The following is a 13,589-nucleotide window of genomic DNA, read 5'->3' on the forward strand; positions in this document are numbered from 1 at the left end:
GGGATACGCGAGAGAAGTCCGGGGTTTACATCAACAACTGAAACTGGGAGAAAACTGAATTTTTGTTTTAAATTTTACAGCGCTTCATTATTTTTGTACTTTTTACACCCAAAAATTTCATCTCCCGCCCAGCTATGATTAAGTTGTATAAACAAATGTGTTGCAATGGTAGAAAAAAATGTTGTGTGTCTGAAAACTGCAGGTACTGGGGGATACTTTTTTTTTTTTTTTTTTTTGAAAAAGGGGTACTTTATTTAAAAAAAAAGTTGAGAAACACTGGTCTAAAGATCCTGTACTATAGTGAAGCATTTTGGTGAAAGCATAATTCATTTTTAATTTCCCCCCCCCGCAAAGGAAGATCCTCGATCTCTTGGAGAGCTGGCTTTTAGACTCGACTCTAGTAGATAATGATTCTATTTCACTGACCTTCATCTCGAACGCTTTTAACTTTATTTACAGCACGTTCACCATATTCTTCGGCGAGATGCTTTGCCCTCTTTACTGATTTGCCGAAGAACTTTTTCAGCTGAGTCCTTAAAAAACAAGAAAACGCCCAGTCACATAGAGTATTTGCAATGCATGGCTCTCCAAATACCTGGGATTTGAAATTGTGTTTTCTTTCCATTTGCAACTTTACATCTTAATATAAGAATGGCCATACTAAGTTAGACCAATGTCCCAGCGGGCTTAGTACCCTGTCTTACAACAGTGCTGGTGCCTGATACAGAGGGCATGAACTGAACAGTGCAACTGTCTAGTGATCCATCCTCTGATGTCCAGTCCCAGCTTCTAGCAGCCAGGAGCTTGGGGACACCCAGAGCGAGGGGTTACATGTCTGACCATCTTGGCCAATAGTCACTGATGGATCGATCCTCCACAAATTGATTCAATTCTTTTTTTAACCCAGTTATACTATTGACCTTCACAATATCTCCTGGCAATGAGTAACAGAGGTTAACGGTGCATGGTGTGAAGAGGGACTTCCTTCTGTTTGTTTTAAACCTGCTGGTTCAATAATTAGAGTAATATAAAGCTCCTTTTTTTAATATCTAGAAATAGACATAACTGATTTTAAGTCATTCTTAAACATAAGGAGGGGGGACAGGTTGTGACCAGACAGCAGATTATTACATAATAAAATATTTGTACTCCTACAGATACCGGTAGTTTACATAAAACATATGGAAACAAAGAAGTCTAAACACTTACGTTTTCTGTTTTAACCTTCCGCCATCAGAATCAGTTTGCTGTGTCTGCATTTTGTCTTCATCGTCAGATTGTGCTGCATCATTGCTGTGAAATATACAATACCATCACACCACAAATTAAGGTCCTAGCATCATTCTATGAAGCATTATAAACCGTATCTTTAGATTCAAACTTGATGTCTTGTTACTTCTTGATTTAGGACTCTCATTAATAAGTTCAAGAGCCTCCAAAAACGTTCACCACCGGATTCAGCAAGTAACAATTTTAGTCAGCAGATACAATGCATGAGGTATGTTAAGACTAAAACAATATATACTTCTCTCTAAAGTAACCAACCAAAGGTACATGTTATCTGTCACCTTCTGGACATTCAAATACCGTGAAAGGCCACAGTTTTCAAACCACAAGAGAAAAAAAAAGAACGTCTGAAGCAGACCAAGTACATTAATTGGCAAACAAATTATTTGTAATGTAACATTTTCCGTTCCATGATCGTACTTTGGTTATGACTGTATATATTAAATATGTAGAATTTCAAAGCATAAATGATTTCTTAAATTTGCGAATTGATAATGTATATTCTCCCATAAATATATTGTAATTACTTCTTCGGCACCCATATTGTGCTGTAATAAAATACATTTGGTTTAATCAGAAGCAACAGAGCATTGCATATATTTACTGCTGTGTGGTTTGAAGTTGGGGCTGATTTTCAAAGATGCAGAACACCTGCAGATCCAGTCAGACATATATTGTCCAACAGTCAAATATCCTCCAATACAGTACTTCAACAGACATCCTCTGTTACCTAATTAAATAAGCTAACACCAGAGAGAGGCGGGTAATAGGACCAAATTAAATAAGTCAGGAACAGATGGATGGGTTGAAATACACTTTCTTGCGTCTGTTAAAAAAAGGCTTTCAACAAAATAATGAGTAAAGAAACAAAAGAGCAATACTAGAGTAAGGAACCAGAGCAATATATCGCAAGCTATCAGAGAAACAACTAGAAGCCATTTTCACTCATACCTGACATACTCCTTAGTTCTTCTCATGATATGCAACGTCAAGGGGTTAATGCCTGTTGGTAATTTTTCTTCTGCCAAGCTCAGTGGTATTTCTTCACCTGTATCCAGGTTCTTTATCATTACACTTGCTAAAATTTCCTGTGGCAAAGAAAAATATGAAGAACCTAACATAATGGGTCTTCCTTAAGTTCTGAGACTTAAAAGAATGATTTTAGAAAATTCTAAACAAAGAACACCATATACACTAGAATATTTTGCATTTTTTTAGTAGGAAACTCTGCAATATGCTCTATGCCTTACAATACTGTTTTAGAATTTTTTTCAAAAATTGTTTTAATTTAGACAACACACAGAATATGGATAGCTTTTTTTTAGAATGACAACTAACTGAAATATAGAGTTACACATTTTAGATGTGTGAAGGGATGCATTCATAACGATTTCTGCAGAACTCAACCTAACTTGCCTTCTGTTTTACAACATGCAAACAAAATTATTTTCAGATTTCTGAACTGATACTTGGTAACGACTACTGTCTTATTTAATAGTCAACAGCACTATGATACAATTAGAAAACTGGATAATTGAGCATATTGGAGAAGATGCAGATTGGAGAATTCCAAAATCCTTCTCTTCAAAATTTACTTTAGATTTATGTCCAAAAGCAAGGGAGAGATTACCATCTTATTTGCCAACTGCCAATCTCTATTCAGCAGGGGGCACTGTGGGCTACAACCAGGAGTCTGAACCAGGACAACACAAGGACAGCTTTTGAAAGACAGTTTAACCTACTGATGTCCCAGACAGTCAACATGGCCTGCCAGCTCACGATAGCAATGATTAAGTCCTAGGCTGGCTTATTCATGCTACCATTCATTTCTTTACTTTATTAATAAGCCATCTGTTTCCTAATGACTCTAGGAAGCCATTCATGACATCCGAAGAACGGTTTTCCTCTGTTCTTTTTAGATGCATGACAAGTTAAATTTGCTAGAATTCCCACTCAAGATGCTACTTGGGTTGAGAACAGAGTGGGGGAAAGCAATCCAAGAAAGAATAATTTTAAAGACAGGTCCACCTATCCTTATTAGCCAAGATAATCAAGGATGCAACCCCATGTCTGGATGTCCCTAAACCGGGGACTGGACAACAGGCTGGATCTCTCAGGCTACGTCTAGACTGGCATTATTTTCCAGAAATGCTTTTAACGGAAAAGTTTTCCGTTAAAAGCATTTCAGAACAGAGCATATAGATTGGCATGGACGCTTTTCCGCAAAAGCACTTTTTGCAGAAAAGCGTCCGTGCCAATCTAGAAGGGCTTTTCCGCAAAAAAGCCGTGATCGCCATTTTCGCGATCAGGGCTTTTTTGCGGAACACAAAGCTGAGCTGTCTACACTGGCCCTTCTGCGCAAAAGGGACTTTTGCCTGAACGGGAGCAGAATAGTATTTCTGCAAGAAGCACTGATTTCTTACAGTAGGAAGTGAGTGCTTTTGTGGAAATTCAAGCGGCCAGTGTAGACAGCTGGCAAGTTTTTCCGGAAAAGCAGCTGATTTTCCGGAAAAACTGGCCAGTCTAGGCACAGCCTCAATGTATTGCCCAACTGCGTTCATTCCCTCTGAAGCATCTGCAAGAATACAAGTCACAAGTATAACAGAAAATACTCTATGTTTTAATACAGTGTTTCTCAACCAGTGGTGTGAGTACTCGTGGGGGTACTCGAGAGAAGTCTGGGGGGTACATCAACACTACTGAAATTTAGAGAAAACTGAATTTGTTTTAAGTTTTACAGCATTTTATTATTTTTGTACTTTTTACACCCAAAAAATTTCATCGCCCGCCCAGCTACGATTAAGTTGTTTAAACAAATGTGTTGCAATTGTAGAAAAAATTGTGTCAGAAAACTGTAGGTACATGGGGTACTTTTTTTTTTTTTTTTTAACGGGGGTAATTTATAAAAAAAGATTGAGAAATGCTGTTCTAATATAATATGGAGCCAATCGCTCTTGGAACTTGAGTACGCTCAACACAGAGGCATTTAATGTATTTGGGGAGCCATTCACAGCCCCCGACTCACTTGAACACATAACTTGCACAGAAAAATAATGCTGCTCTACAACATTCCCCACCGTGCCTTCCTTTTCCCCGCCTCACTATATCATGGTTTGACAACACACAAGCAGGGGTGATGGGCACGACTATTCTAACCCACCTCTCTCCAACTGCCAATAAAAAGTATGCACGAGAAAGAATGAGGTACAAGTTCTAGTAATACCTCATCTGTGAGTTCTCTTCCAGAGTTAGATCTGGGTCTCTGTGGTCCAAGCACTTCACTTGGTATTATTTGTCCATCAGCAGCTTTTCCATTTTCCTGCAATTGTAGGTGTGCAGAGATACATTAATACATGCATTTACTGCAAACATCCTTTAAGCATATTAGTTTCCCTATAATCCAGAAGAGCAAATTGCCAATTACATGACACAAGATTTCCAGAAGAGACATTAGCCATTTTCCAATTGACAAATGTACATTTCATGTTTACGATTAGGTTTGAGTACTCTGAAATTAACCAAACACTGAACAAATAGCTAGATAGACCGACCAGCCATACACAATACTTTAAACCTATGGGCCTGGTATGTGCGAGAGCTGAGCACCTGCAGCTCCAGCTGACTTCTGTTTAAGAGTTGTAGGTGCTGAGCATTTGTAAAAGATTGAGCCCCCAAGATCTACTGACACTTTTGCCAGATTTTACATAGCTCCCCTGGCCTCTATCCCAACCAAGTGTGATTGGCTTATATTTAAGTGACCTTTCGATTATCTCATTTTTTCTTGTGACATCCTGTGATGAAAATTCAGGATTGAACAAATCCATGCGCAACTCCATTGGCTATAGTGGAGTTAACCCGGAAATGCATTTGGCCACAATAATTTCAACAAGCTTGTCAAAACCTACTGTACAATCAAACAAAAGATGCATTGGGAGAGAGAAAAATATTATTCAGACAAAAAAATCTTCACTGAAAAGTAAATGTCTTTTCTATTGTTTTGGGCTCTCCACACCCAGGACTAGCTGGGACACAGGTAAGTGGGGTTAAGGAGAACCTGGAGAAGGAAAAGAAAGCATTTAAGTGTACTGCTACACATAGTCAGTTGTAGGAGGCTCTATCTGCATTAAAGTACTGCCAAGAATTAAAAACCTGCTGTCACTATTATTTTTATTTTCCTTTTGCTGAGCTGTGTTTTATACAGTTTTAGCTATACATAGTATTAGCTACTCCAAGTTTGTTATGATGTGAAAGTATCTATTGAAATTAATCCATTTGGTAAGATTTCTAAATATTTTATTAAAGCTGGCCAAAAGTTTGGCTCCCTTTGTATGCTTTTTGTGGCAAGGACTCTCTTAATGTTGTTCATGGGGTCCTGATGCATGGCTGCGGACTCCATAGGATAACCACAGCGCAGAATGATATAACAGTTCACTAACCTGTGCTGTAACTATTTTATCTCCACTGGTTGCGCTTGCCAGGTCCAAAGAAGGCTGAGAATCTTTGGCCATGCATTCTGTCACTGTATTCAAAGCAAAGAGACCACCAGCTGTTAAATTCTCTTTAGGAATTGTAAAGCAACTGCAGGTTGGATATTATTATATGCAATACCAAAATAGACATCATTTAGTCAAAGTTGCATTGATAAACCACATTTTCCAAACAGAAATAAATACCAAAGACTATTAATATTCTCTATTGCCAATTAGATTTTTTATGCACATGACTCCAACATCACAGTTAAGGTGACCGTTTAAGCCTGAGAGTAAGTTTTGCTACTAACTTCCATTCCATTCAGCAAGTGCGTATGTTTCTGTTTTCCCCCCCGGATCCCAGAAGCATTCGCTTTTGTTTACTTCTATATAGCAGCACGGAGATATAGCTTATGCATGCTTCAGCTGTGACTTGCACAATTCTGGGAAACCTGCTGTATATACTATTCATTGTTCTGTTCCTTGGGCTAGACTTCGTTAGGTAACTATTTCTACTGATCAGCAGAAAGAGTTCAGACAGGCAGCACAAATGCTGTACTTTGGTGAAAAAAATATAGTAGCTTTGTAAAACACAGAATCCTAGGACGGGAAGGGACATCCAAAAGTCATTAACCCAGATCCCTGCACTCATCATTCGGAGGCGCTAACCCACCTCCAACCCCTCTGAAACACAAAAGTTTTGCCACAGCAAATGCCAGTGCTCATTTGGGGTGGGCAAAAGAGCCAACGAACAGCGGCCATAGAGCCTGACTTTTGTCAACACAGCCGTGCCACTAAAAACTCTGTAGTGAAGACAAAGCCTAAGTATCATTTAGCCCATGCATGACAGGTGTTTGTCTAACCTGTTCTGAAAAATCTCCAGTTACGGAGATCCCAAAATCTCCCTAGGCAATTTATTCTAGTCCTTAGCCACCCTATCAAGAAGTTTTCTTTTAAAATGTCACACAAACCACCCTTGCTGAAATTTAAGCCCATTGCTTCTTGTCCTATTCTCAGTGATAAAAGAACATTTTTTCCTCCTCTTCCTTGTAGCATCCTTTTATGTACCGAAAACTGTTATGTCCTCTCATCTTTCTCTTCTCTAAACAAACCTAATATTTTCAATCATGTTTTCTACATTTTTAATAATTTTGTTTGCTCTTTCCTGGACTTCTCGAATTTGTCCACATCTTTCCTGAAATGTGGCACCCAGACCTAGACACAATACTCCAGCTGAGGCCTAATCAGCAGAGAACAGAATCAAAGAACTACTTCTCACATCTTGCTTACAACACTGCACCCCAGAATGATGTTTTGTTTATTCCAAGTGTCTCTTTGCTGACTTTTATTTAGTCTGATCCACTATGACCTCTAAATCCCTTTCTGCAGTACTCCTTGCTAGGCTGTCATGTCCCATTTTGTGTGTGTATAACTGATTGTTCCTTCCTACGTGGAGTACTTTGCATTTGTCCTTGTTGTTTGTCTGATGGTATCAGGTTTGCATATGAGCTCCAGCTCAGCAGTTTTATGCTGCAGTCTGTTTTTGATTAATCAAAAAACAGGACTATGTAGCACTTTAAAGACTAACAAGATGGTTTATTAGGTGATGAGCTTTTGTGTTGCTGATGGCTTTTCGCTCAAGAATGGCAGCTTGCAAGTCTGTTTCTGAGTGTCCAGGGAGGTTGACGTGCTTGGCACTGTAGGACTGGGTTTGAATAAAGATTGGGAGTGGCTAGATCACTACAAAGTGTTCTCCCCCCTTTGGGTATTCTTACCTTCTTTTCAACTGTTGGCAGTAAGCCACATCCAGCCTAACTGGCCTGGCCTCTTTAGAGCTGGTCCTCCACATGGTAATGTCACACTCCCATCTCTGCATGTGTGCCAAACTGCAGATTCCACTTCATGCATCCAATGAAGTGGGCTCCAACACACAAAAGCTCATACCTCAATACATTTGTTGGGATTTAAGGTGCCACAGAATTCTGTTGTTTTTGCTAAAACAAACACAGACAACTACCTCACAAACTTCTCTGGGAAAGGTTTTCCAACCAGTGATGCTCCCATTTTATAGTAGCTCCAACTAGCTTGTATTTCTCTAGTTGGTTTATGAGAAGATCATGCAAGACAGTATCAAAACTTATATACCACATCTACTGGAGATGGATTACAGAACAACGCTTGGGGTAAAGGACTGTGGTGCAGGAGGGGGTGAGAGATCTGGAACGGAGCTTGGGTGAAGGAAGAGATCATGATCAGGACAGGTGAATGCAGTGCAGAAGGGGGTGCAGAGTCTGGGAAGGGACTGTGACCTGGGGCTGGTGTGCAGGATATTGAGGTATAGGGACTGGCAGGCAATAGGATCGGGGCTGGGGTGCCAGGGGCAGGCTGAGTCAGGAGGCACTTAGCTGGTTCCTTAGCCAGGCCCCCTGACTTTCATGCCCCTGCACACGAGAGCGGCTGGCTGGCTGCAGGGGCCATGTGATGCTCTGAATGCGGCCAGCGCGGAGAGGGAGGGGTACTTCACGCTCCCAGGTCTGCAAACAGCTGTGAGATTGTGCTGGGGGTGGGGGCAGTTCACAAAGCCTTTTCGCTTTCAGAAGCTGCTCTGATTGGCGTGTGGGGGCAGGGCAGGCAGGGAGCCTAGCTGAAGCTCCTACTGGGCTATGGGTCCAATGCAGCCCACATACGGCATTTTGCCTGCCCTGTTCTAGCTTCTTAGATACTTGTAGAATGCTTTCTTGTTACCTTTAAGTCTCTAGCTAAATTCACTTTGTGTTGCGCCTTTGCCTTTCTGATTCTGTTCCTACATATTTGTGGTGGTAAGTGTCATTTTCTGTAATTTGATCTAGTTTCCACTTTTTGCAGGACTTTAAGTTTCAGGTCATTGAAGACCTCTTGGTTAAGCCGGATTTCGTATCCTTCCAACACTGTAGGATTATTTGCTCTTTTTGTGCCCTTAATATCATTTTTTAAAATTGCCAACTCGAACTGTTTTCCCCACACTAACCTCTGAAAATCAATATTTATTACAGACTATTTTACAGGTCATTTATAATTTTAGCATCAGCAGGAACTAAAACCATGTGCAATAATTTGTGAGTTAACAGCCCAAATCTTGACAACTTTCACAGGGTCTCAGGCTCCTAACTCACATAGGCATCTGAAAATCCCATGTGAATATTCAGTTGATTGAGCCTCTTCAATTCAAGGTTAGCTGAAGATCAGAGGAACTCAGAGGCTCACTAACTTCCAGTTTGAGTGAAAAGCAGAAAAATGGCAACTACTGACAGAAAGTTGACTCACAATCCAGGCAGAATACCCCAGAGCAAAGTATCTACTTGCCTTCTAAACCAGATAATTTTTGCCCCTCGAACTCCAGTTCACTCTTCTTCTTCCGCGGTGGTGGAGCAGGCCGCGCCGGTGGTGGTGGTCTAGGAGGAGGAACGTTTGTTGGAGGCGGTGGGCGTGCCGGAACAGATTTCTTAGTGCTAGCAACTATATCAGGTTCAACACTAGCTTGCCTTGGGGGTTTGGCCGGAGGCATTTCTTCTGTTGTAAGATCTTTGGTAGATAAGAGGTCTGAAGTCACCTGTTCTAAAATATCTGTCTGTTTCCCTTCTCTGATTTCCTCATTTTTAGATGTTTCTTTTGGTACTTCAGTTTCAGTGATTTTAAGCTCTTCGGTTGCATTTATTTTTTCTGCTAGTTTTTTAGTGGTTTCACCTTCTTGATGTTCGATGGTATGGTCAGAAGGAAAAAAACCCCTTCTGGACTCCAATTCTGTCTCCTTCCATGCTCTTTGACACACAAGTTCATGAGTATCTTCTTGTAATGCTGATTCTGTAGCTAGTAATTCAGGAATATTACTAAGGATATCTGCTCCAGGAATCCAAGTACTTGCATCTGAAGTTTGATCAGTTACTTCTTTTCCTTTGGATGCCAAAGGATCATCTTCTAGTTGTACCTTTTGGCTTTCTTCTATAATACTGTCAATAATCTAAAAAACAAAAAACAAAAAATTCCAATACAGGCAGTCCCCGGGTTACGTACAAGATAGGGACTGTAGGTTTGTTCTTAAGTTGAATCTGTATGTAAGTCGGAACTGGCGTCCAGATTCAGCCGCTGCTGAAACTGATCAGCGGCTGATTCCAGGAAGCCCGGGGCAGGGGCTTCCTGTAGTCAGCCACTGGTCATTTTCAGCAGCTACTGACTTGGGGACACCTGGGGCAGAGCAGCTGGGGTGCTGCTGGGTTGGTTCAGTGGCGCCCAGAGCGGCGCTACGGGACCAACCGGCAGCGCCCCAGCTGCTGTACCACAGGCGTCCGGAGCAAAGCCGCGGAGCACGGGGGCAGCGGGACAGCCCAGACGCACCGTGGCTATCCTGCTGCCCTCGGGCTCCACAGCTTTGCTCTGCTCTGCTCCCCCTCCCCCTGGTCTGCAGACCAGGGGGAGGGGGAGCAGAGCGGAGCACGCGGCCAGCTGACAGCCCAGATGCGTCTGGGCTGTCAGCTTGCCGCATGTTCCGCCACTTTGCTTCCTCTCCCTGGTCTGCTGGAGACCAGGGAGAGGAAGGGCCCAGTTCGTAACTGCGGATCCGACATAAGTCGGATCCGCGTAACTCGGGGACTGCCTGTACATACAAATATAGGAAGGAAGAATTCTTAGAACATACTTGTCATGGCACAGAATAAGATATGTCTCAGCTTCCGTGGAAAAGTTATCTTGCTTTTATAATGAAAACAAGGACACAAGAACAGTAAATATTACCCTCCAGCATTTTTTAACTAAATCTTCGGGGCTTGAAGTCGGAAGAACAAATTGAGAGGTAATAAGGGTAAGAGATTTAAGAAAATGTAGATGGAATTTTCTTGCTTTTTAGTGCTGTCTCTTTTTAAAAATTAGATTTAACAAAACACAGAAAAATCAAATTGGATTAACTCTTGGACATGTGTAATCTCCTTCACTTCACCTATTATGCTATAAAGTAGCCAAATGATTTAGAGTGCACAGCTCCTGAATCCTTATTTTGAACATACTTTGCTTAATTCTCACCCCTTCCACCACAAAATGACAGCACTTGGGTTGTTTACAATAATTATTTTTAGAAACTTTGTATTAAGACAACTTTACAACTTTTATTAATTTCAATTTATTGCTAAAATATTTAAAATATTTTAAAAAGATTTTAATTAAACTAGAAAAATAAATCTAAGTTTTGACCAACCTCTTTAGAGTCATCTTGTTTTACTTCTTGTATCAGGGCCTCATTTGCTACTCTGTGTATACTGCTGTCTGTTTCCTGTAAAAAGCACCATCAATAATAAATAAGGCAAGAAATAAGACATTCATCACAAAGATAATTTTACAATGATACAAGCTACATAGAAAAGCAGCCAAATATCCCAAGAGTTAATCCAGTCTGCTACATTTGAAGACTGGTTTTACTGCTGCCACAGAGAAGTTTAAGGACTAGTTCATAGGACACACTGAAAAAGGTGTGTCACACTGGGGTAATCAAAGAAATAAACATACAACACACTGAGAAATAATAGAAAACTCCTGTCATTTCATTTCTCTTGATATTTTAGGAGTGCTTGATAAAACTCTGCCTATCACAAAATAACCTTTCTTCCATCTAAATCAGTGGTCTCCAACACAGTGCCCGCGGGCACCATGGCGCCCGTTGGGCCATTTCTGTGCGCCTGCCGAGTGATTGGGGCCAGCCCCGCCCCTGGGCGTGCGGTGTATGGACGGTGCCGGCACCAGGCACCCAGCGTATGGGTGGCCGCACCCCCAGGCGCCTGGCATGTGAGTGGCCCCGCCCCCGGGCGCCCGGCAGCCCCAAAAGGTTGGGGACCACTGATCTCAATGATCCTACCCAGAAATTGGGCTCTCATGCTTATGAAACTGTTTTACCATTCTAATGTCACAAAAACACCACTTTGACTTCACTGCTAAAATAACCCAATTGGAGAGAATGTTGAGTTATGAGAAATACACGAAAGCACATTTAATACTCTGCAAATGAAAAGGAGGAAAAATTAACCATTTATAAAAGAGGGAAGGTAGGCAAGGTGTTCTCTTTTACTGAGCCAACCTCTGTTGGTGGAAGGTACAGCTTTTAAAGCAGAGTTCTTTAGGTCTAAGAGGAAAAAAAATCATAATGAGATAGATAGCTAAGTGCAAGAGGTAACATGCTGCAGGTCTCTTGGGAGGAGAGGGCGATAAGGATTAGATTGTTAAGCAAGAGAGGTTTGAAGTGGGCCATTAAGGGCTAGCAGGCAGGTGTGCACTACAGATTGTCATAATGAGCCAGGAAACCGGTCTCCCTGTGAGGTCCATGGTTTGTAGTATCTAGCAGTGTTATGAATTTATGCTCCCAGTCTTGCTTTTGAAGTAGTTTGGCAGGTGTCCTTGAGAATGAGGAATGCGAGGTGATATAAAAGCAATCATTTTGTGAAGTGTTCGCTGACAGACGAAATGGGGTTTTTGTTTTATCTGTCTGTGAGCTCATTTGGAGCGCAATGAGTCTGCTTTCACCCACACAGTTATTGGGGCTTCTGGTGCACCAGATGAGGTGCAGTACAAGTTGCAACATGCATGTACAGGATCCATAAAATCTTCACAAAGGGGCATTATGAGAGGTATTTATCTTCCTAGCTGTGGAGACTTGTCTAGATTTGTTGTATCCATTGTTATGGCAGAGCCTGGAGAGATTTTGATGTGCTGTATCTTGGTCTGTGGGGAGCATGCTAATGTTCGGGAGTTGGCTGAAAACCAGAGAAGGGGGTTCAGGAAAGATTTTTCTGGATGTGGTCCCCATCAAATTTGTATTCTAACTGTCTGATGATACCCTCAATCAGTTCCAGTGTGGGGTTATAGATGAAAACTAGGAGTGAGCAGTCAGTGGCTTCACCCTCCCCTGCCCCCAATACTGAAATAGATTCTTCCAAGATACTTAGGTTGCCTTCTCCATTTTGTGATCTACTTCTCTGGTAGGCCATCCTTGCCTGGTGCAGGTAGTTTTAACTGTGTTGAGTTGTGTGTATTCCTGACTCTCTCTAGAGCAGTGTTTCCCAACCTATGGGCTGTGACCCAAATATGGGTCGCTATTATATTTCAAAAGGTTCTCCAAGTGTCTCCCCAGGGGGCTCTGCCCCCCCCCCCCCGTTTTTGAGTTGCCCTGGGTCACCAAGTCTTCCTGAATTGTCAAAATGGGCCCCCATCTGGAAAAGGTTGGGAACCGCTGCTCTAGAGCAAATTTAGTGGTAGCTGAGTCCCTGGCTATAGATAACATTTTGTGGTGTCTCTGGGGTGGTTGCTGGATGTGCAAAGCTAAGTTTGGCGATCCATGGGTTTCTTGTAGATAGTCATTTGTCATGTTGGTTCAATAACAGACACCATCTTATCTTCTTGTTTCTAACAAGGTAAGATTAACCTGGGACCAACACAGCTACAAAACTGCGAACTACTACAAAAACGTATAGTAGTTCACATGAAGTTTGTTTTGATTATGCAAAACTAGCTCAGTACAAGTGTTCTTAGGGTACTTGCAGTATTTTCACATTGGAAAAACCTAGTACTCCCTCACCCACAATAGCAAGTGTAATGTGATTAGTAGTTGCCAGGTTAAATCAGGTTAGTCACATTGGACAATCACAAATAGATCTCTGAGCTCCTGAAAATTCACAACCTCATATTCCGTCCTAACTAATTATCACAGCTTAACACCTGGCAAAGCAACACTATTTAATACAACTAAATACAAAAATTTGTTCACTCATACATTTTTGGAATAGAATGTAACTGAAACACAGTATACTAAACCCCTTT

The 13,589-nt window shown here is 41.4% G+C and overlaps 1 protein-coding gene across 3 annotated transcripts in view; it reads right to left on the bottom strand.

The window, feature by feature from the left end:
- The window catches only part of WDR44 (WD repeat domain 44), a 51,477-nt gene that overhangs the window by 18,704 nt on the left and 19,184 nt on the right, over positions 1-13,589 (bottom strand). For all 3 annotated transcript variants that reach the window (XM_075941166.1, XM_075941164.1, XM_075941165.1), the window contains exons 3-9: positions 10,981-11,055; positions 9,099-9,753; positions 5,724-5,806; positions 4,511-4,606; positions 2,239-2,375; positions 1,210-1,293; positions 427-533 (exon numbers count right to left, since the gene is read on the bottom strand). In XM_075941166.1, the coding sequence (XP_075797281.1) occupies positions 427-533; positions 1,210-1,293; positions 2,239-2,375; positions 4,511-4,606; positions 5,724-5,806; positions 9,099-9,753; positions 10,981-11,055 (1,237 nt within the window). The remainder of the gene's footprint in view (positions 1-426; positions 534-1,209; positions 1,294-2,238; positions 2,376-4,510; positions 4,607-5,723; positions 5,807-9,098; positions 9,754-10,980; positions 11,056-13,589) is intronic.

This window comes from Pelodiscus sinensis, chromosome 13 (assembly GCF_049634645.1).
Source record: "Pelodiscus sinensis isolate JC-2024 chromosome 13, ASM4963464v1, whole genome shotgun sequence".
Lineage (NCBI taxonomy): Eukaryota > Metazoa > Chordata > Testudines > Trionychidae > Pelodiscus > Pelodiscus sinensis.